The sequence below is a fragment of the Episyrphus balteatus genome, chromosome 4 (genome assembly GCF_945859705.1).
Source record: "Episyrphus balteatus chromosome 4, idEpiBalt1.1, whole genome shotgun sequence".
Lineage (NCBI taxonomy): Eukaryota > Metazoa > Arthropoda > Insecta > Diptera > Syrphidae > Episyrphus > Episyrphus balteatus.
Window position 1 is genome coordinate 70,951,402 of NC_079137.1, and position 21,976 is coordinate 70,973,377.

General features: G+C 29.5%; 1 protein-coding gene across 7 annotated transcripts in view; it reads right to left on the reverse strand.

Moving 5' to 3' along the window:
* The window catches only part of LOC129918266 (CUGBP Elav-like family member 4), a 993,834-nt gene that overhangs the window by 832,134 nt on the left and 139,724 nt on the right, over positions 1 to 21,976 (reverse strand). For 5 of the 7 annotated variants that reach the window (XM_055998713.1, XM_055998708.1, XM_055998710.1 and 2 more), the window contains one exon: positions 11,585 to 11,667. In XM_055998713.1, coding sequence (XP_055854688.1) covers positions 11,585 to 11,667 — 83 coding nt within the window. Of the gene's footprint in view, positions 1 to 97; positions 939 to 11,584; positions 11,671 to 21,976 lie in introns of those variants that run through there. The other 2 variants (XM_055998709.1, XM_055998715.1) reach the window with 2 other exon arrangements.

Consider the following 21,976-nt stretch of genomic DNA (forward strand, 5'->3'; position numbering starts at 1 on the left):
TTTAACGACGAACGTTAAACAAAAAAACATAGAAAAATAAAACGAGGAGGTCTGGGAGATAAATGCGAACATTTAAAAAAATGAACTTTTGCTGCACCTGGGGTATATCAGGTGCTTCGATTAATCCCGTAATTACTACTTCTATTTGAAACTAATTACACAAAATGCGTTCGGGTCGATAGAGATAGATAGCGAACGCGAATGCTGGCAAATGGGTTGGCTGTTTAAATTGGCTGCGGCACGGGTGTTAGAATTACAACTAACATACAAGGCACCACAAGGCGCATCAGAGAGATTATATAGAACGAAAAAGAAGTCCCGCACTAACGATAGATAGATAGATTGATACACACAGACTAATACAAAAATAAATCGAAAATCGACGTATTGAAAGGTTTCAATTGGTTTTTTGTGTGCGAAAAAACGCGCTAATTCCAATGAGGCACGAAGTTACAGCGGCGGCAACAACTGACTAAAATATTTATGTGAGTATTTTAATTTCTTCTGGGACTTGGACGCATGCTGGCTGAATGTTTTTAGCGGCACAGAAAAGCAAGCACACATGTGGCATGGAATGGTTCGAGTAGATATATCGGAAATGGGAGCAATATTTGTGTGGATAGTGTATCTTCGAAAACCGCCTTCATCAGCCCCATCCGCATATGTAACCCACCCACTCTTTGGCAATCTTTTATGTTCTTGAATTTTATTGAACTTCTCTGGAAAATGAAATTTTTTTTCGTTTTCTTTGGTTTTTGTTTTAAAAGAGTTGGTATGGATGTTTTGAAAATTTCCAGCGATTTCGAGAGTTTGAGTTGCATGCAATTTCCAGTGTTCGTTTCGTTCCGGTAATGAGGCTAATACACTCTCACCCTCTATAATACACAGCACAGATATTTTAACCGTAATGCATTGATTTAATGATGTAAACAAATACACCTTGTTTTTTTTTTTTTTTTTTTTTGCGGGTGATATATGAAGTGTTGAGATTTGTACGGAAATATGTGATGCAGATGGAAGAAATCAGAGGCGCGAATACTGTGGAATTATTTTCTAGTGAAACTTTTGAAATTAATTTAGACATTTTGGTGTAATCAGTTTGGAGGGAAGACATAGTCAGCTCAGCATCGTTTATGGAATATCGCATTTAGAAACAACAAAATTCAAAATTGTTAGAGCAATTAAAAAACTGTATGGTAGGTACCTAATTTAAAGTAATTTAGTTGGTAGGTTTTTCATTTAAAAGAATGTAATTTTAATATCACATAAGGCCAAAATTTTAAATCCACTGCTCAGTTTTTGGAAAAAAAATTCATCGATCAAATCAAATTTTTCAAACAAAAAATAAATTTTTATTCATTTTATAACGGAAAAAGAAAAGTTAAGTTTTTTTCAAAAACGGCTTTAAAGGTTTTGATCTAGTATTTAAAAAAAAAATGTAATTCAAATAAGTTATTTCTTTTTAATACAAAAAATTAAACCGTGTTCATTGAACACTGTTTAACCATACTTTAAAGAGTGTTTTTATTTCTTTATTTTTAATGAAAGATTAAGCTATAATTTATTAAACGAAATAACAAAACGTTCATGTAACCGTATTATTAAAATTTTATTAAAAAAAAAAAAAAAAAAAAAAAAATAGATATTTTTGGATTACCTATAACAAAAGTGAGAAGCTTTTTGTCATAGGCTAGTCTAATCAGATCCAGGTGCATACTTTTTATCAATATTTAAGTTTTTGTACAGTTTTGTAAAATAATTTTCTCACTTATTTAAGCAAGAAATGCAAATTTTGCTGCTTATTTGATTGCTTAATTCTTACTTACTTTCTCAATTTTTATTGCATTTTTGCTTAATAATCAAAAAAAAAAAAAAAAAAAAAAACAGAATAACCAGAATTTTTTTAAAATTGGTATGCTGGCAAAATTTTAAAAAGCAGCATTTTTAAGTCAGAATTTGAACCGCTTTCTTTCTATGATATAATGTTAAAATTGATAAACTTAAGACAAAGTTAACATAAAATACATCGTATACATAAGATTGGTACCTACTTTGTTCTTATTTAAGCGAAACTCGGTTTATACTGGATTTCATTAGCTGACTTATGCATATTTTGTAGTAACCGAATGTGAATTATATTTGTAAAGAAATTTGAAAAAAAAATCCGTTTACCCGTTTAGGCTGTGAAAATTTGTACCGATGGACGCACAGACCCACAGACCCACAGACGGAATTGCTAGACCCACTTTTTCGGATTCCTCCATCATCATATAGTTGGTTTTGATTAAAACCTCAATATTTTTTTTCGACACGAAACCAATACTTGCCCTATAGAGCAAGTAAAAATGACACTAGAGCCTTATATTTATTGCATGTTAAAAAAAATTATTATTTGTTGCAACTAAAAATACTTTGCATTAAAAAAAATGTTTTTACCGACTTCCAAAAAGGAGGAAGTATTCAATTCGCCTATATATATATTTTTTTTTTTTATGTTGGTTACCTCATAACTTTGAACTGAGTGAACCAATTTTGATAATTGAATCGTTTATTTCAGAAACAGCATAAGTCCTTGGGCACTAACTTTTCAGGAGCAACAAAAAACTGTTTTTTATGTTAAAACTCTACAACACTTCAAATTTAGAGTATGCCGATTTATAATCTAGCTGAAGACGCATTTAAAAACCTTAAAAATTTAAACTTTTTTTCAAGTCTTAGCGGGTTTTTAAGCCTTTAAAGTCACTGGACTTATGTCGTTTCTGAAATAAACGAATTTTTGTTGGTAAACCTTTTGTTTTCATCTAGACATAGCTTTTGAACCCTGCTTCTGATTTTAATGAATAAAATAGCAGTAGATAGATTAAATCTTTACCTCTTCATTGATGTATAATTTTAAAGCTTGCGTATCATGATGGCTGGCAAAATAATTAAAAACTGGTAAAATGTCATATATTCAAGAGTAAAACACGCTGCCACCGCGAGAAAATCTGGCTATAACTTTTGAACCCTGAGTTCAATTTTAATGAATTTAATAGATATAGATAGAGTAATTCCTAACCTTTCTATAGATGTATAACAAAAGGGCGTGCGTGTCAAGATTGCTGCCAAAATAATTTAAAACTAGTAAAAAGTCATGTATTTAACATTAAAAAATGTTGTCACCGGGTAAAATTTTTCCATATATTTTGAACCCTTTCCTTTCAGTTTTCATATTTTGGGGGGTCTGACATACTTAATTTTTTTCCAGAAGATAAGAATAACTATACATAAATGAGAAATTTCCAAAAAAAAAATTTTTGGGAAAAATGGACTTATGCTGTTTCTGAAATAAACGATTCAATTCTTGTTGTATTGGAAAGCAATGTGGTCCCATTTCAATTTCGTTCAGTTATAGCCATAGGAACTATTAGAAAAAATATAAAACACAGTTTTGATTTTGTTTTTTGATAAAAAAGATTATTATAGGTACCTAAAAATTTTCTTTGTTGAGAAAAATTTGTAAATTATATAGGTATTTTATTTTAAACATTCGTCGAATTTCCTACAGTTTTGACTATTTGAGCTTACATTAACTTTAATATTATAGTTGAAACAGCTTATGTTCGGTCAAATAGCCAAAATTGTAAGAAATATGACCAATTAAAAAAAATAGTTAAAGTAATTTTTTTTTTTTTTTTCAATTCAGAAATTTTTTTATTTGCAATAACATTTTTTGCAAAATATTTGTGTTACAAATTTTAATATTTTTTTTTTTTTCAATTTAAACATTTTTCAATTGCAATATAAAAATTGTTATTGCAAATAAATATTTTGTTTTAATGCAAAATTTTTTTTATTTGCAATAATACCAACTTTTTTTAGATAAAAAAGTAAATTGAAATCATTGAAATTTAACCAAATTGAAAAGTTAAATCAGAATGTAGCTACCTAGTCGGTTACATTATGTACACACAAAAAATCTTCACAGACAAGAACTTAAAACAATTTTAATTAAATATTTCCTTTTTATGCACCTGTTCTTTTTCTCAACATTAACAAAAAACAAAAAAAACATTAAAGAAATGAGAAATCTTTTTTTTTTTCCTGAATTGCTTGAATATATCCAATATTAAGTTATATTTTATAATTAACAACTGACACACACAATGCAATAAAAACAAAAAAAAAAAAACACTGGAAAAAAAAAATTTTACCGCCTCCTTTAATTTTTCCAACATCCATTCGTGTTTACACATCATTTATAAATAAAATACCCCTACTGCCTATAATAATAATCAGAAGAGCTATATAAACGGAATGCGAGCCGAGAGCTTTCATAATGTTCATTATTATAAATTTTCAGAAAATTGCCACTTGCGCTGCAACAAACGACGCGACGACGAGTCGACTCGACTTGAGTCCAGTCCAGTCTGCTTGCCTCCGTTTTCATTGTGATTTTCTTATTTCCTTTTAAATTTTTTTTTAATATTTTTTTTTTCTGTTTGTTTTAATATTTTTGTTTGTATTAATTTTTTTTTTTGTAATTTTTGTTCGTTTTTCCTGAAATTGCACATTTTATTCCTTGGTTTTTATTATTGGCCATTATATTCGGCAATAACCTCAGATATAAGCTTGGCCATTGCCATTATACCGTTACCGACCATTCCATCCATATATAGCCATTGTTTGAGCCACGGATGCATTCGACTTTTTTAAAAAACAAAACAACAAACAACTCGAAACAAAAAATCGCAGATATCATAATGTATTCCTTTCGTCAATTTATATTGAAATGTTTTTCGCCCCAGACACTGGCTGGCGAAAGGCGCGGGAGTAGGGCTTCAAAATGCATTCCAATATTTGCATTCTTTTTTTGTCGAAAAAAATGAACAAAAAACAAAAAAAAAAAATTAAAATACAAAAGCTGATTCGTAAATAAAACAAAATTTTAAACAAAACAAAAAAATATGAATGTAGTAGGTATAGCCGGCGAGTATATGTGGAAGAAGAAAAAGGGCACATAAAATAATATCCCCGAATGAGGAAGGAAAAGTTCGTAATGTAAACATTTTTCATTAAGAAGAACAACGATTTACCATTCCCGCCATTAGTTTGGCCCATTGGCGGCCTACGCGGCGGAGATATGCAGGCTCCCGCATGGTGCAACGCGGATTGTTTGGGGATGAATTATTATAGAAACCGTTCGACCGAAGAGTAGCAGCCAGAAGCAAAAGCATCATTCAACATTTTGCGTGTGTTTCTGTTTCTGCTGATGATGATCGTCTTTTCGTCCAGCCAGTTCCCAGTTCCATCATGGCCAGTGCTTTAAATTGCAACAATTCACACTGTGCCTACTCGAGATGGTACTCTTGAGTTTGAATGTGTGAGCGTCAGACAGAAAAATGTTGTGAGGAAAAACTAACAAATCGACAGAAAATACAATTTTTCTTTTCGTTCCAGTGTTGCCAATGATTGTTGATCATTAGCTCAATTTGTATCTTCATATTCATTTTTCCATTCCACTTACAAAAAAATAATCATGTGTGCAACTCACACGTGGTAGAAGTGAAAACTTAAAAAATCAAATCACAACAAAATCCAAAAAATCTACCTTTTTTTAGTTCCATCCCCTTTAAATACATTTTTTTATATCACTACCTGTGATAAATTTTATATCATCTGAAAGCTTATTATTTCACCTTTTATATGATGCTTCAACCATATTTCTACCATGCCTACAAAAAAAGTAAGATTTTTTTAAGGCCAACCATGTCGAAATTTCGAACTGAGATTACTGAGATTAAATTGGTTTGTGCTCTAGATCAAAAGATATAACGTGTTTAGAAAAAGAACATCTTTTCACCGTTATCTCAGGATTTTGAATATGAAATTCATTGAAATTTTACTCAATAATAGTTTATTTAAATTCCATTCATGTATCTATTGAAACAATAAAATTATGATCAATTCATTTTTCCTGTCAGTTTTTCGTTTCATCGTGTTCCAAATCACTACGATATTAAAGAAGTTTTTACTTAAAAAAAAAATCTATCACGAAAAGTGGAAATGAAATAATGAATACATTTTTTTTTTTGAATTTTCACTTTGTTGAATTCAAGCTTCCATCAATATAGAATTTTTAAAATACCTAAAGCCTCACGATTAATTAAAAAAAATTGTTTGGCAACACTGTTTGCTTCTTCCCATTTAACTCTGACTAACCAATGCTACTTGTGGGGTATTTTTTTGAAAATTAATGAATTTTTCGGTACTAACACATTTTTATTGTTTTGAAAATTGTAGAAACGTATTCTATAATTAGAAAATTTAAACCAAACAGAAAGTGTTTGTGTTAAATTCTTTGAATTTAGTAGCTGGAGAAAACAAATTGCTATAGAACATTCATTTGTTTGTTTTATTTTTAAAGATTTAAAAGTATTAGTTTATAGGCATGTTGATGCCCTATTCAAGGTAGCATCCCCAACTAAATCAAGATTATTTGTTTTTTAATTTAATTTTTTTTTACAATTCAAATTCAAAAATTAAATTAATTTTGCAAAAATTAAACAAATTTCAATTTGAAGTATCCATTTGATGCAGAAGAATTTTTAGAAAAAATATTGAAAACCGTTAGAGCCGGTCTAACAATTTTCGAAAAAAAAAATCGGTAACCCATTTTCATCAAGAAACTTTATTAAAAAAATTCAATCATCAAACCGTTTTCAAAAAATTGATTTTAAAAATATAAGTAAAATGCACATCTTTGTAGTTTGTTGCGCTTACATTACCATTAAATATGTATGTATATTGATTACAATTTTTGGAAATAATAACTTAAGTTTAATCTTACAAAAAATTAAAAATAAATTACTTTGAAATCATCGCCTTTGACCTATACTTAAAAAAAAAAAAACTAAAACGTTACAGCCATTTAAATAATTATAAAATAATTTTTTGTATAGGTATTAAATAAACACAAACTAAATTAAGTTTCAAAAAATTTCAGGTATGTACCATGTACCTACAACAATGTAAATTAGGGTGGGTCAAAAAATCGAAATTCTTTTTTTTGATTTTGCACTCCGAAAAATCGATTGCTAGAGATCTGCAGAATATACACACCAAATATGAACTCTTTATATTAATGGGAAGGTCCTCCGCTTCGTAATTTTCCATTTTTACATCAAGCCTCTACTTAAAAAAAAAAAATTTATTTATCGACTTTTTAGCAAATTTCTTTACATATTCTTGTAGAAAATTGAACGCTCTATAAAAAAGCCCCTATAGACTTTTTTCGTTTATCTACCCGTTAATAGATAAAATCACAACAAAAACATTACTGTTAAAAAAGGAGCCAAGTTCTCCTATTATGAAATTATGCTGGCACAAAAAGTACTGAGATGTAAAAGTGTACCAAGTTCTAAAGTTTGGGTTCAAATTCGTATCAATAAAATTTTGATTGTTCTCTTGACAATTTTTCTTAACCATCGATTTTTAAAGTTATTTCAAAAATTGCCAAGTAAACAATCAAAATTTTATTGATACGAATTTGAACCCAAACTTTAGAACTTGGTACACTTTTACATCTCAGTACTTTTTGTGCCAGCATAATTTCATAATAGGAGAACTTGGCTCCTTTTTTAACAGTAATGTTTTTGTTGTGATTTCACTACTTTTTGCAAGGTATGGCTTTAGAATTGAAAATCTCTATATTTGATGAAAATTCAGTGAAAATGGGCGGTTGCCACGCCCCCTGGCTGAAATTCTCAAACTTTAAATTTTTTCCTTTGTATAAACTACCATCTCTACCATTCTACCAAGTTTCAAGATTCTACGATAATCAGAAGTGCTCTATAATATTTGATGATAATTCAGCGGAAATGGGCGGATGCCACGCCCCCTGAATTGAAAATCTCAAATTTGCGATTTTTCCCTTTGTATACACCACAAGACCTATCACCGTGTAAAATTTCAAGTTTCTACGTTAACGGGAAGTTCTCCATAATTTTGATGATCTGTCAGTGAGTGAGTGAGTGAGTCAGTCAGTCAGTTACGGTTTTTGCGATTTTTGAAGCCCTATATCTCAGAAACTACTCATCGTAAAAGGCTGAAATTTTGTGAGGAGTTTTGTTTCGACAAGCTCAATAAATCTAGCGAGTTTGAAATTTCTAGCATCTTTGGTGTGGAAGTTAGAGGGGGGTCGAAAATGGCCTGAGTTGTTTCCTGTAAATAAGGGTGTAGTGCCAAAGTTGCTAGAGAACTTGGCTGGGCACTACCGTGCCCCTTGATTTGAGGCCCAAAAATCGAGAAAATCTTTAAAAATTCGTTTTTTGTTCTTAATTTTGTAAAATATTCAAAAATTGCCAATACACTGAAAATTCATTATTTTCAAATTAGCAACATATATTCTTGTAGGGGCTTAAAAGTTTTATAAGAAATTCCTTGGCATCAAATTGATTGCTTTAACCGTTTAGAACATATTCGTATCCAAATCGCAATGCATACGGGTCATAAGGAAACTATTGAAATCAGTGGTTTGGATAAAAATATCTTCTAAACGGTTAAAGCAATCAATTTGAGGCCAAGGAATTTTTTGTAGAACGTTTAAGCCCCTACAAGAATACACCTTGCTAGTTTGAAAATAATGAATTTTCAGTGTATTGGCAATTTTTGAAAAGTAAAAAATATTTTTTTGTAATTTTTTCTTAACTTTGACCTCGAATATCTTTAGAATGGGTAGATCAATGAAAAAAAGTTATCAAGACTTTTTTTTAGTGAAGCACTTTATTTCCTATTAGAATATGTCTTGCGCGTTCGAGTATTATAATTTTTCAATTTTTTACAAAATTAAGAACAAAAAACGAATTTTTAAAGATTTTCTCGATTTTTGGACCTCAAATATCTATTAAACGGTTAGATAAACGAAAAAAGTCTGCAGGGGCTTCAAGAGCGTTCAATTTTCTACAAGAATATGTAAAGAAATTTGATAAAAAGTCAATAAATAAAAAATTGATTTTTTTTTAGTAGAGGCTTGATGTAAAAATGGAAAATTGCGAAGCGGACCTTCCCACTAATATAAAAAGCTCATATTTGGTGTGTATATTCTACAGGTGTCTAGCAATCGATTTTTTGGAGTAAAAAATCAAAAAAAAAGAATTTCGATTTTTTTTGAACCACCCTAATGTACATAAATACTTATTTTCAACAAATTTATATTTTCAAAACAAATTTTTTTATCGAAAAATGTGTTTTTCGCTTTCTAAGTTTTTTTAATAAAAAATTTCATTGAAACCGGTTGAATCGTTTACGAGTAAGTTGGAAATAAAGAAAAAGGATTTTCACAGTTTCCGTTAGGTACCTATATGAAAACTTAAAAAAAATCTTTTTTCTTCTACTTGTAGGCCAGTACACATTTTCATTAAAATCGATGGATTTGCTCTTGAAAAACAAAAATAACATTTTAATTGTACCACCGCTAATTTTTGACCTAATAATAAAATTTCAATTTAGCCTCTAGATAATCTCACATCCTTATATGGTCTAAAAAGGGTTTAAGATACCTCCCCTATCATTATTATTTTTATATTTTTATAGTTTCAACTTACAAAGTTGTTGTATTTCAACACCAGATCTTTAATATAAACAAAAAAATTAAAAAAAAAAAAAAATTGGCTTAAAAATAAATTGCACGTTTTTTTGAAAAATCTTTTTTTTTTAAAGGTACGATAAATAAAAAATAAATTTTAAGGATACAAAATTTTGTTAAGAATTTTAAAAACTTTTGTTTGTTTTTAATAAAAAAAAAAACATATGATTTAACCTTTAAACACTTTTTCGCATTGAAAGAAAAGGTTATATAAGTCTAAATAAAAAAAACAAAAACAGTCAAAAACTTTAATAGTAAAAAAATAAATTTGTATTTGTTAGTTTTCCAACAATTTTATTACCTTCAATGTGTAAATTTTATTACTTCCCACTAACAAATACTTAAAATCAGTTAAAAAAATATCGAAACTAAAAAAAAAAAACAAAAGAAAAAAAACATTAAAGCCAATTCAAAATGATCTACAATCTCGTGTATTTCCCACAAAAACATCAGCATTAAATTTGCAATATAAAAAAAAAAACTGAATTTCCCATAGTTGAAGCAATAAAATTCTTCTGCCAAATAAAACACTATCAAACAATTCAACAATTCGGAAACAACCATTAATAATGTTCATAAATTTTCGTTTTTTTTAATCTATTTTCTCTAAATGACTGTAAAAATAGTTTTGAGTTGCAATTCATTTACGCATTCTCCCTCGGTTAAATGTGGGGACTCTGTTGCATGTATAGAATAAGGACTTCCATAAAATATCCTTTATAAATCCTGATAGAAGTCAAACAATAAACCATACAAATAACAATAAAAACAACTTAAGCTTTTTATTTTTTGCTTGCGTTTATTACATTTCATTGTTATTATACAAAAAAAAAAACTATTTTGAAGCAGTTACTCTAGTTGGTGAAGAGTTGGTGTAGGATAAAATGTGATACAACAATAACAACAAAAACACGCAAGGAACAAGAAAAAATTTCCCAAACATACAAAAAAAAAAACTGAACCCAATATTGCACATTACAATATTACAACACTCAACTTGAACACTATAAATCACCGCCGGAAGTACCAACCAACTCCCACACACATTCAACCACTCACATAAACACATACTGGCACCACTGGCACATGTGGTAGGTATGTGTGTGGAGAGTTTAAGAGTGAAGTTGTGGAGTGGACTTGTTGAGTTTTTAATGTTCAAAGTTTCTATACGGGCGTTGAGTTGCTTTCTTCTTCTTCCTTACTTAGTCCTGGAATCCTAGGTCCTAGTGCGACTATACAAAGTAACGTCGTTAATTCCTTTGAACTGCACAAAGTACCATTTAATGAATAGCTAAACTTTGAAACACAATGTACGACGAACAGGTAGCTAAAACCCACCCACCTTCTCAGTTTAAATGAGAAGGGTGAACGAGAATATGTAAGAGTCGTTTGGACTATTATACGACTAAAGGAGTTATGAGTAATTGTTTAAGTCCTTACAGTGTATATCCCATTTCCAGTTGAATAGTTTTTTTTTTTTTTTTTTGTTCTTGTTCTGGACACAAAAAAGTATTTTCACTTTTGCAAAAGTTTTTAAATGTTAAAACGTTTATAATAGTGATATAAGAGTATAAGAACATACATAATATATTTAATATTTAATTTTACAACACATATACAGACACATAATTTTATCTAAAACAAAAATTAAAATTATAAAAATTATATATAATTTTATTTTGGTTTGTTTTTTTTTTTTTTTATGAAATTCCTCAAGTGCAACAAATATTATTCTCATAACAGAGCCAAGAACGACAATGAATGACAGACAGACACATAGAGATTATAGAAAAATAGAATTATACTATAAATTATTATAAATTTAAACTTTTTTGTATATTATATTTTTTTTTTTGTTAAAGTTATGCAACACGAATTAAGTGAATTTACGACGACGACAATTAAAAAAAAAAAAAGAAACACAGTTTCTTGTAAGAAATTAAGTTAAAAAACACTTACCCCGGGTAATGCCTGTTTGTCATGTGATCCCGTTGTTTGAGCCGCCGTACTTTCTGGACTGAAGTACGTCAAGAAAGCGCAACCTGAAAAAAGAAAGGAAAAATGTGTGTTAACGGATTTTTATACAGATAAAAGATACAATAATAATGATAATATATATATTATCATATAGTTAACTACCTATTATTTGTTTTGAAATTTTTGTAAACTGATATTCAGGATTTGAATACTTTAATATTATGGTGAAAATTAAAAAAAAAACCCTCAATCAACTTTATTTCTCATACCTAATAAAATTTTCGAGAAAAAAAAAATTAAATCCAGATGGCTGCAAAATTTTTTTCTACTGCGTAATATGTTCGAGGAATAATGACTTAAATGAGAATTTTTGGAAAACTAACTTATTGTTGATTCAACTTAATTTTTAAGTTTCTTGTGTTATCTGTTAAAAATAAATTATGTTAAATTAATATACATTTTTAAAATAAGAAAATTACAACAACAAAAAAGTAAAGGTTTGTAAATTTAAATTAATCAATTGAAAAAGAGTTTTTTATTTAAAACTTTTATTTCAGATTCAAAGCATATTTTCAGTATCACTTTAACAGAATTCCTAGTTTGTCTCTTCTAATACATAATGTATTTATTAAAAACGTATATCTGACTCCTAAGTCAGATTTTGTCTACCTTATAATACCATTTTTGTTAGTATATTTTAGATTCATACTCTACCCAAGTTAGTTGAGCAATTCTTATACCTTAAATGTAAAATTTTGAAAATGACTAGATATTAAAAAAAACCTAAAAAATTATAATCAAACTAGCTAACCCGGCGGACTTCGTTCCGACATTTTTTGTATTTATTTTTAATTTTCGACTCTATAATTAGTTAACATTTTAAATGAAAAAGGGAATCAAAACTTGAAAAGTTCGTAAAATGAGTTTAAAAATATTCACTTTTAAACTTTTAGCAAAAGTGGCCTATGTAAAATATGGCCTATGTTAAAAACGGCCAAAAAACTTGTTTTTCCCGTTATTCGTTATATCATTTTAAAATTTAAAAATTTGTAAATGCTTGCGCATGACTAAAGCCTATATTTCCTATAAGCTTGAGATTTTTTGGAGGCTTATAAAAATTACAAACAAATTAAAAACTACTCAAAAATGTCCCTAAAAATTAGTTTTTTTTTAAATATTCAAATTTCAAAATCCAGGGCCTATGAAAAAAATCCGTATAAGACGCCTTTCTCTTTCCAATCGTGTAACTCAAGTTTCCGTAAAAAAATTTCCCTCCCTTTAATAAGCCTTTTGTCGAAGTTCTACCAGATGTTTTCACTGCACAAAAATATTCACAACCTAGTTTTGAAATTTTTTAGAATTTTTGCAACACCTTTTTCAACCTTACAATAAATGTATCTATTATTTGAAAAAAAAATTCAACTCTCTACAACTTACCGTTTAGAAAATAGCCTCTATTTTCAATGTCGTGTTACCCGTATTTAACCTATAAAATCATTAATTTTTTAGCCTAAAACCTTCTACTCTTATTCCCCTTTGATTTAAAAAAAATAAGCAAAATAAGTTAGCCGGTGTGGCCGGTTAGCGAACGTAAAAAAAACCAAACTTTAATGTATATAAAATGCAAAAAAAAAACATGTAATTTTATTTTCTCACGCTAAAAATGTGTTATCAAATGAAAGGTAATATTATCAGGATGCTCAATAAAGATAAATCAAATTTTTATAAGCTCCAGATCAAAAGATGTAATATGTTGAAAAATAGAGTTTTACAGTTATTTTACATTTGTCATTACAAAATTAATTGAAACTTTGAACAAATATAGTCTTGCCCATTATCTATCTCCACTGTAAATTTTATTCATTTATCTATTGAAGAAAAAAAGATAAAAATAAAAAACTGTTAAAAACGGACAAAAAACTTGGGACAAAAAAAAAATAGTTTTTAGCGTTATTCGGTCAAAAATCATTTTAAAATTTTGTACCTATATTTCCTATAAGTTTGAGATTTTTTGCAGACTTTAAAAAATTAAACCTTCTCCTCTTATACCTCTTTGATTTAAAAAAAAAAACAGTGACCCATTACAATTTCGATTTTTCACTTATATTATCTGCCTCAGAAATTTTCCGTGTATGCGTATCTATTCTAAGAGCCCACAGATTACAATTTTTAAATTCTACAAAAATTGGGAAAATGTAGGTATGTAAGTACATAATATGAGAAAAAGAAATTTTAAAAAGAACTAAAATTAGTTCCTCAATGGCAAAAGAACAACATTTAAATGAATTTATTTTTATTAAAAATACAGTTTTTTAAAGCTGTCTTTTTTTTGTAAATTTTTTTTTATAAATAAAGTTTTTGAAAAACAGTTTTTAAAATAAAGTTATAGTTTTTTGATTTGATACCAATTTCATTAAAGGGCGCTAAATGTACAAATTGCCCGTTCTTCTTTCAAAAAAATCAATTTTTCATTTCAAAAAATGTTACATATTAGGTAAAACAAATTTAATTTTTTTCCTAAAATGTGCTTTTTGAAAATTTTGGTCTTGATTTATAAAAAGGCAATATAAATGCTTTTGCATTAAAAAAAAGTCATTAAAATTGAACGGATTTTGTTCTGCATTTAAAAATGTTGCATGTCCAAAATATGAATCAATGAAAATAACCTTGAAAACATAATTTTACCTTATTCTCATTTTCGAATTCAACTTATTTAAAAGCCGTAAAAGCCATAATGTACATGAACAAATAAAAAAATTTTCAATTTTCGAAAGTGCCATATTTCCTCTATCGAAATTAATACTAAAAAAAAAAAATTCAAAATTGTAAATTCTGGGATAAGTTCTGAGCTATATGTAAAAAAATCTTATTTTACGTAGATTTGAAAAATAGAAGAGTAAATACATTCATTTTTCGCCATAGGATTATCACTAATTTATGACAAAATAAATTGACTAAAATTAAATTTAATTAACTCCCCAGAAATCATTACTTATCAACCACATAAATACCTCGGTTTTACTCATTGATTACATTTAGAGAGACACTTCATCGCCACCCATCATAATATTATTATTGTCCTTAAATTATCCCATCAGTGCGTTTAGAGGCTTTTATAGATAGGTATTGCCTTAATCATGCAAAAACATTAACATTCATAACTACATTAAACAATCTACAATGGGCTCTAATTGGTGTAATGATTACCACAGAACACATAACATAATTTGTTATTAATTAAAGAAAGCCATTACGAGACGCAACATATACTTAACACCCTATTTCAAGCCTATATTATGCTTATGCTTGCTGCCTGAGTGAGTGGTATAAAGGTATAATAGGCATGTTGGCGAAACGATGTGTGTGTGTGTGTAGAAAATGTGTTGTAATGTTGTAATGGCAAATGGGTAAGCCGATTTAACCGTTAGGCGGTGTAAGCGGTAAGGTAGTGTTTCAAATTTAGCATACCACAAGCAAATTACAGCTTCCTCGAGTAGCGAGCGCGGTAACGTTAGAGAAATGTCCTTTTCGTGGGAATGTGTGTGTTTTTATAATTCCCTTTCTATTATTTAGGTTCATGCCTATATTAACCATTTTTGTTCTTTTCACATCTTTCTCGTCTAACGGTAACCAGTTTTTCTTTATACCTTTTCCTTTTCTCTCCGCGCTTGAATTTTTCTATATAAACCGTTGTTGGCGAAGGATCTGGAATGGGAGAAAAGCTGCTAATGACTTTTAAAGTACTTTTAGCGTAGCCCTAATTGGTCTCTTTACAGAGTTTTTTTTTTTTTTGAGATTTTTTTTCGTACGTACGTTTTTTCTATGTCCTGTTCCTTGCCACTTTGTTTTTTTGTTCTTTCACGGAATTACTTTTTCACGTATGGAGGGACATCTGTGGTATAAACGATACGATACATGAGAGGAGCGAGTTTAACTCTGGAACTATACAACCAACAATAGACGAACGAAAAAAAAAAAATAGAAAATTTACAAAAGCTGTAAACGGTAATACAATTTTTGTTCTGCTTTGTCATTCTATTCTGGCTTTCGTGTTTTCCGGCACCTTTTCTGGCAAACGAACAACTAACGAAAAAAATGCAAAGTGGAAAAGTGGCATTTTGTCCTATTAAAGTCACACCAAAAAAATGTTTTGAGGACGCGCGAGCGGTATGCTGGAGTGTGGTTTAGACTTTTAGAGTAGCTTTGTAACATGCATTGGTATTTTTTTTTTTTTATTTTTTGAAGTTTGACAAGCTCGTCTTTTTGCTAGTCGTAATTATAAATGAAAGTTGATCGCATGTTGTACAAAAGAATTTGCTTTCTTGATGACGAAATAATAGGAGGACACAAAAAAAAAAAATATATTTATGTGAACACAAATAAAACTTAACAAATGGGTTGCATGTTTGTTTCTTTTGTAATATGTTGGTATGTCAATTTTGTAAGCCGCTCTGGACCGAAAGTTAAATAAAAGTTGGTTCTTCACTTTAAGAGGTACTTCTTTGTATGTAATTGTATTAAAAAAGCTTAATGAGAAGGCGCAAACACTTCAAGAGTTCAACAAAAACTAGTATATAACTTTGATCTTAAAATTGTAGTAGTAAAGTAGTTCATGAATTTTGTCTCTAGAGGGCGTTATAAGCAATTGAATGCAGCCATGCCTATAACCAGCGCACAAGTTAGATGCTTCCAATGATACATCATTTGTCAAATTCCGATAAGTAGTTGAGAAGTTATGACGATACAGATGAAAAGACATACATACATGGTCATTTGTGTCATCACAGCTTCTAAACTATTAATCGTAAATTGACAAATAAGGTATCGTTGGAAAAGTTTTGCTTGTCCACTGGTTATAGGCTATATATCTAACGTTGCAAGAAATTAATTATTTCACTTTCTATAGGCAACAGTCTCGCATACATACCCGTCAAACACATAACCTTGTTTTTGGCCTTGCGGTAGTCAGGTTAAAAGAGTTTTAGATAGCACTGAAGAGTTCTAAATATTTTTTTCAGATAATTTTTTAGATAACTAGATATAAGAAAGCTATAAAAGTCGGGTCTAAATTTTAAAAGGTAGGTGTTTTTTATGTAATTGTAATGAAAAAAGTTGAGGAGTTCAACATAAACAAGAATATTTCCTTGATCTTTATTTCGTGATAAGGTATTTCAATTCCTTGTTCATTAAAAATTAAAAATTAAAAAAAAAAAAATGTTTATGATTTTTGCTTCATAATCAATTTAATGCATCATGATAGCCTATAACCACAGAACAAGCAAGACACTTCCAACGATACCTCATTTGTCAAAGTACGATTAGTAGTTTAGAAGCTATGTTGACATAGATGAACATATAACCCTACATGTTCATCTATGGCATCACTGCTCTTTAACTACTAATCGGAATTTGACAAATGAGGTATCGTTGAAAGCGTCTTGTTTAGCCGCTGATTATAGGCTATGATTTGACAGTAATTTGAACTACTATCACAATCTAGGCATTATTCTTTAAAGTGGAAAAGACCAAAAATTAAATTTTTAAAAATTTTTGAACGAATTTATCAGCGAAATGCTCACCAAGCGTTATAATAAGTTGCTTATTTGTCTTGAAAGTTTTTTTCTGTTTAAAAGTTAGTTGTATTATTTTAGTAATTAATTATTTTTTAAAGTTCCTTAAAGAAGAAGCAAATATGAATGAAAAAGGACATAGGACAAAAATCCCACCAACAAATAATTAAAAATTAATTTTATGATTTACTTCCTCAAAAGATTTGTTTTTGCATTATAAAGCTATAAAGCATTTTACATTATATATTTGCCTTAAAACTTAATCCTTAGAAATGAGCCTAAATGTTTTACTCTATTATTAAGTCACATCTTGTTGACTTGTACAGCAAAACGCATAAATACTTAATATTTGTCACATGCAATAGAGAACAAACAAAGCTCGAAGCCAACACCCTTTTATATATAGTACCTATATTATTCCCAAATGGGAGTAAAACCTTCGAATTTAACAACAATAGCTTTTGTGAATATCTAAACAAGGACTTAACAAACTATATAACACTGTGGGCTCTTTGTTCTCGTCCGCCTTATAGCAATTAAAAATTAACACAAATTCCCCAACAATATATTCAATTCACATATACAGAAACGCACATATATGTATTATTGTATATATATTTTACTTCATCTTTTATGTTGCCCCAAAGGCCTAAATACACCCAAAATAGCCTAAAGTCTATACAACACATGCTGAACACACATCGTGGAATCCATTTCATCCATTTTATGTATACAAATTAAGGACACTACTTGCATCAACAATATAGTAGCAGTATCCAACCCACCCATCAGCTAAGCCTTATACCAAACGAATATAAGTAGAATCCTTGTTATTATTGTCCCAGCACATTTGCACATTTTGTTGTGAAACACCGCACACAAAATGCGAGATAGACAGAGACAGAGCCAAATTTTGTAATTAACTTTTCGTGTGAATGCTATTCTCACACATAAATCCTTTAAAATTAACATATTAAGAACAGATTACATACAAATGTGCAAATAATTCTAGAACAACGAAAACACACGCACCCCCTCACTGAACACGCCCTGTAGTAGGGTATTTCATACATTTGCCCACCCACAACCGCAGCTTCGCAGTATGTTTCCCTCCACGACATATGCACGATGACGATATGATACTATATGTGCCCGCGTGGTGGCGTGCATAATCGTCGAGGATGTCTACAAAATTTTATTCACTTTATGTGGGGGGGGTGCAAGCCGCCCATCAGGATCCAAATGATACAACAAAAAAAAATTAAAACCGAAAAGAATTTATATTTCACATTCGAAAAACAGGAAATTGACTCTCGGTGTAAACTCGAACTCAACTCGATATAAGGATCCGCACTATCACACGTATGCGTCTCTTTCTCTGTTTTACATTAATTACACTTTAATGCAAATGAATGGAAATTACCAAATGATGCAGAAATAACCATCAGTTGAAATGGAAGAGTGGGAGTATCAAGTTTAAACCTTTTTCGAATTCCCAGAGGGGGGAGATATAGAGAGAAAAGGGGTTGAAAGAATTTAATGCTGGAGATAATATTAGGTCCTTTTTGTTGCACTTGTACTAACGCCAACGTACTGACAGATGAAGCAGCTAGTAAATTTGTCACAGTTTCTGCACTGGGAGTGATTTAGATGGGTATAATGTATGTGAAGTCTGTTACCATAAAGTGATGTGTTTATGTTGCGTCTGTTGATTCTATCAAAGTATTTTGCGTTTAACATTTAGAATGGATAGAAAAGATCGTTTTATCTTATAATAAGTTTTAACTTGTTATTTTAAAATAAAAAAAAATGACTGACTTGAATTAATACTGATAGAATAATATTACCATACACATTATAAGCTTTGTGATACTTCCTGTCGATACCAGCAATTTTTCACAGGTGTTACCATATAAGATCGGTAGCTCATTCCATGTATTAATAGGCTGTTTCTTCACCTTGCCTGTAAAACCAATGTTATAATTTGGTGATTGCGCATCGACCAAATCATTTACGAAGAATGTTCAGAATGAATGTAGCGCAAGGGTCCTTCTGGTATACATAACTTTTTTTCTGGTATATTTGACTATACAGGTAGTAAGATTAAATATAATTATCAGAAGTGAAGTTTTATCTGGCGTTATTTACCATAATCCCTACAAAAAAGTGATGCCATTTTCTCCCGTTAAACTCTCGCACTTTCGCAGTGCGGCAAAAATTTCAATTCAAAAAAATCTTCTATAGCTTATTTGAAAGATAATAATTTAAAGTTGAATACATTTGAAGGATTTTAAAAAATTCCATCTTTTAATAGGGTTAATAGGGGTAAAACAAAATTTCAAAAAATTGGCTATTTTCTAAATGCGATAATAATACAGTAAAATAAGGAGAAAAAAGGGGTAAATCTCGGAATGAATGTTAGTAGAATTTTTTTTTGCTCAATATCTTCCTTTTGCCATTCTATAACATATCTCAAAAGTCTAGAAAAATCTCATGTCCGCTTGTCGCGATTTCAAGGTCAAATCGCGAAATGGAGATTTTCAAAATTAGCAAAAGTAGGCTATGGTATTATATACACATATGATACATGATTTTAAGGTATTTTTTAATGCTGATTCCAAAAAATCTAAAATCAAGACAATCTGACGTCTCTGGAAAAAGTTATACCTGTTTTTCATCTGTCAACTCATATTATTATAACAGTTGCAAACTTACTGCCGAAAAACCCTTAAAAGTTATGGTAGATGAACCAAATTTTGCATGAAGATTTTAGAATCCATCATTATTAAAAATCAAAACAATCCATTACAAAAAATATATATACCTACGAAATAATGGTATTTTTTGATGGAGGGGCAAATTTTAGGATATGCACTAAAGAAGATTTTTGTTCATCTTAGGAATAAGTGCTAGTAGGCTAATCTTTTCATTTTAATCTTTGTTTGGATATTCTTTAACTACCCTCAAAAATCTAAAAAAATCTCATGTCCGCAAGTCCTAATTTTCTTGGTTTGAAGATAAGGTGCAGATTTTAAAAAATTGAAAAACTACACTTCAGATATTTGTGTCAGATCAACATGAATAAGGTGCATTACTTTTCATGGATGGTCAGGTTGACTTGTTTGTGAGTTTTGTTGGAATAAGTGTTAAAAAATACCTTTAAATCACGTCGCTTATGTTGGTATACATATAAAAATTTAAACTTTTCTTATTAATTTTTTAAAATCTGCAAATTTCAAAACCAAGCTATTAATGGTTTTCTAAAACTAAAACATGAGGTAGGTAGACCTTTGACAAAGTAGGTACTAATTATAGGTAGGGGAATTTTTTTTGACAATTTGAAAAAACGTCATTCAAAAGATAAAAAAAAGTTAGGAGTCTGAAACGGATTTTTTGTTAAGTCTCTGAGTTTCGAAATATGAATTTTTTAAAAAAAACACATACTTATTTTGGGGTATTTTTGGGTGAGTTTTTATTTTTTTAAATTTTTTATAGCATTCAAAAAATCTCAAGCTTATAGAAAATGTAGTGTATGACTGTGTTCATACATGTGCAAAAAATTGATATTTCAAAATGATTTTTGACCGAATAACGGGAAAAACAAGTTTTTTTGTCCCAAGTTTTTTACCTTTTTTAACCGTTTTTTATTTTTATTTTTTTTTTCTTCAACAGATAAATGAAAATGAAATTTATCTTGTAGATAGATGATAGACAGGACTATATCTGTGCAAAATTTCAATCAATTTTGTAGTCACGATTTTAAGATAACGGTTAAAAAAAGTTTTATTATTCAACAGATTATATCTTTTGATCTGAAGCAAATACATATTTGATTTAACTTTATTGAGCATCCTGATGATGTTACCTTTCATTTGGTTTATCACACATAACTGTACATTCAGTACAAGCTACACAATATTAAATTAAAAAAACTTGCGAAATACCTCAAAACACCTGTGGAGATCTGTTGATCAACAGCCACCAGTGTGGGAAGTACAGTAATCTCTGTTTGGAATTTCGACATGGTTAGCTTTAAAAAATTCTAACTTTTTTTCTAGGCATCGCAGAAATAGGATTGAAACGTCATATGAAAGGTGAAATTATACGCTTTTACATGATATATAATTTTTTATAGGTTGTCTAAAAAAAATTGTAATTTTTTTTATCTTTTTCTGTTTTCTTACGACGTTATCACGTAAAATTATCGTCTGTAAACCGGCTTTACAGACAACCACTTTTATACAAAAAGTTGTAGCTTTGTAGCTTGACAGACTTTCCTACCTTTTTAATGTTCACTGTTTTTCTAATTTGTATCATGTTTGACCAAAGTCTCTATTTCTAATTTAATTTCTGATACAATTTTCATAAATTGAATATTTGTATCAATCTTTTATGCCTCTGCTTTTGCCTCTGACACTGTCTCATTTATATCAAAACTCAAACAACCCATTTAAGGAACCAAATTTTAATTCAAAAGTGAACTAATTTTAATTTGAAACAATCCGACCTAGAACTTTTGGTATAGCTCGTTCATTAGATTTTGTTCTCTTCCACACAAAAAAAAAACCAATGTACCTACATTATACTTATATCTATCTATCTTGACCATCAACAAGAACATAACCATATGCGCTCTCACAACTTGTAACCTTTTTTTTGAACTTTTACGAATATTTGCATTTGTCCAACACCATAACATCGCATAGAAACGACCAACCGAACCGACATTATACCGAAAAGAACAAAAATACATTAATCGAGTCTCAAAACTTTGTCCTCTCATCTTCAATCTATAGATATCTGT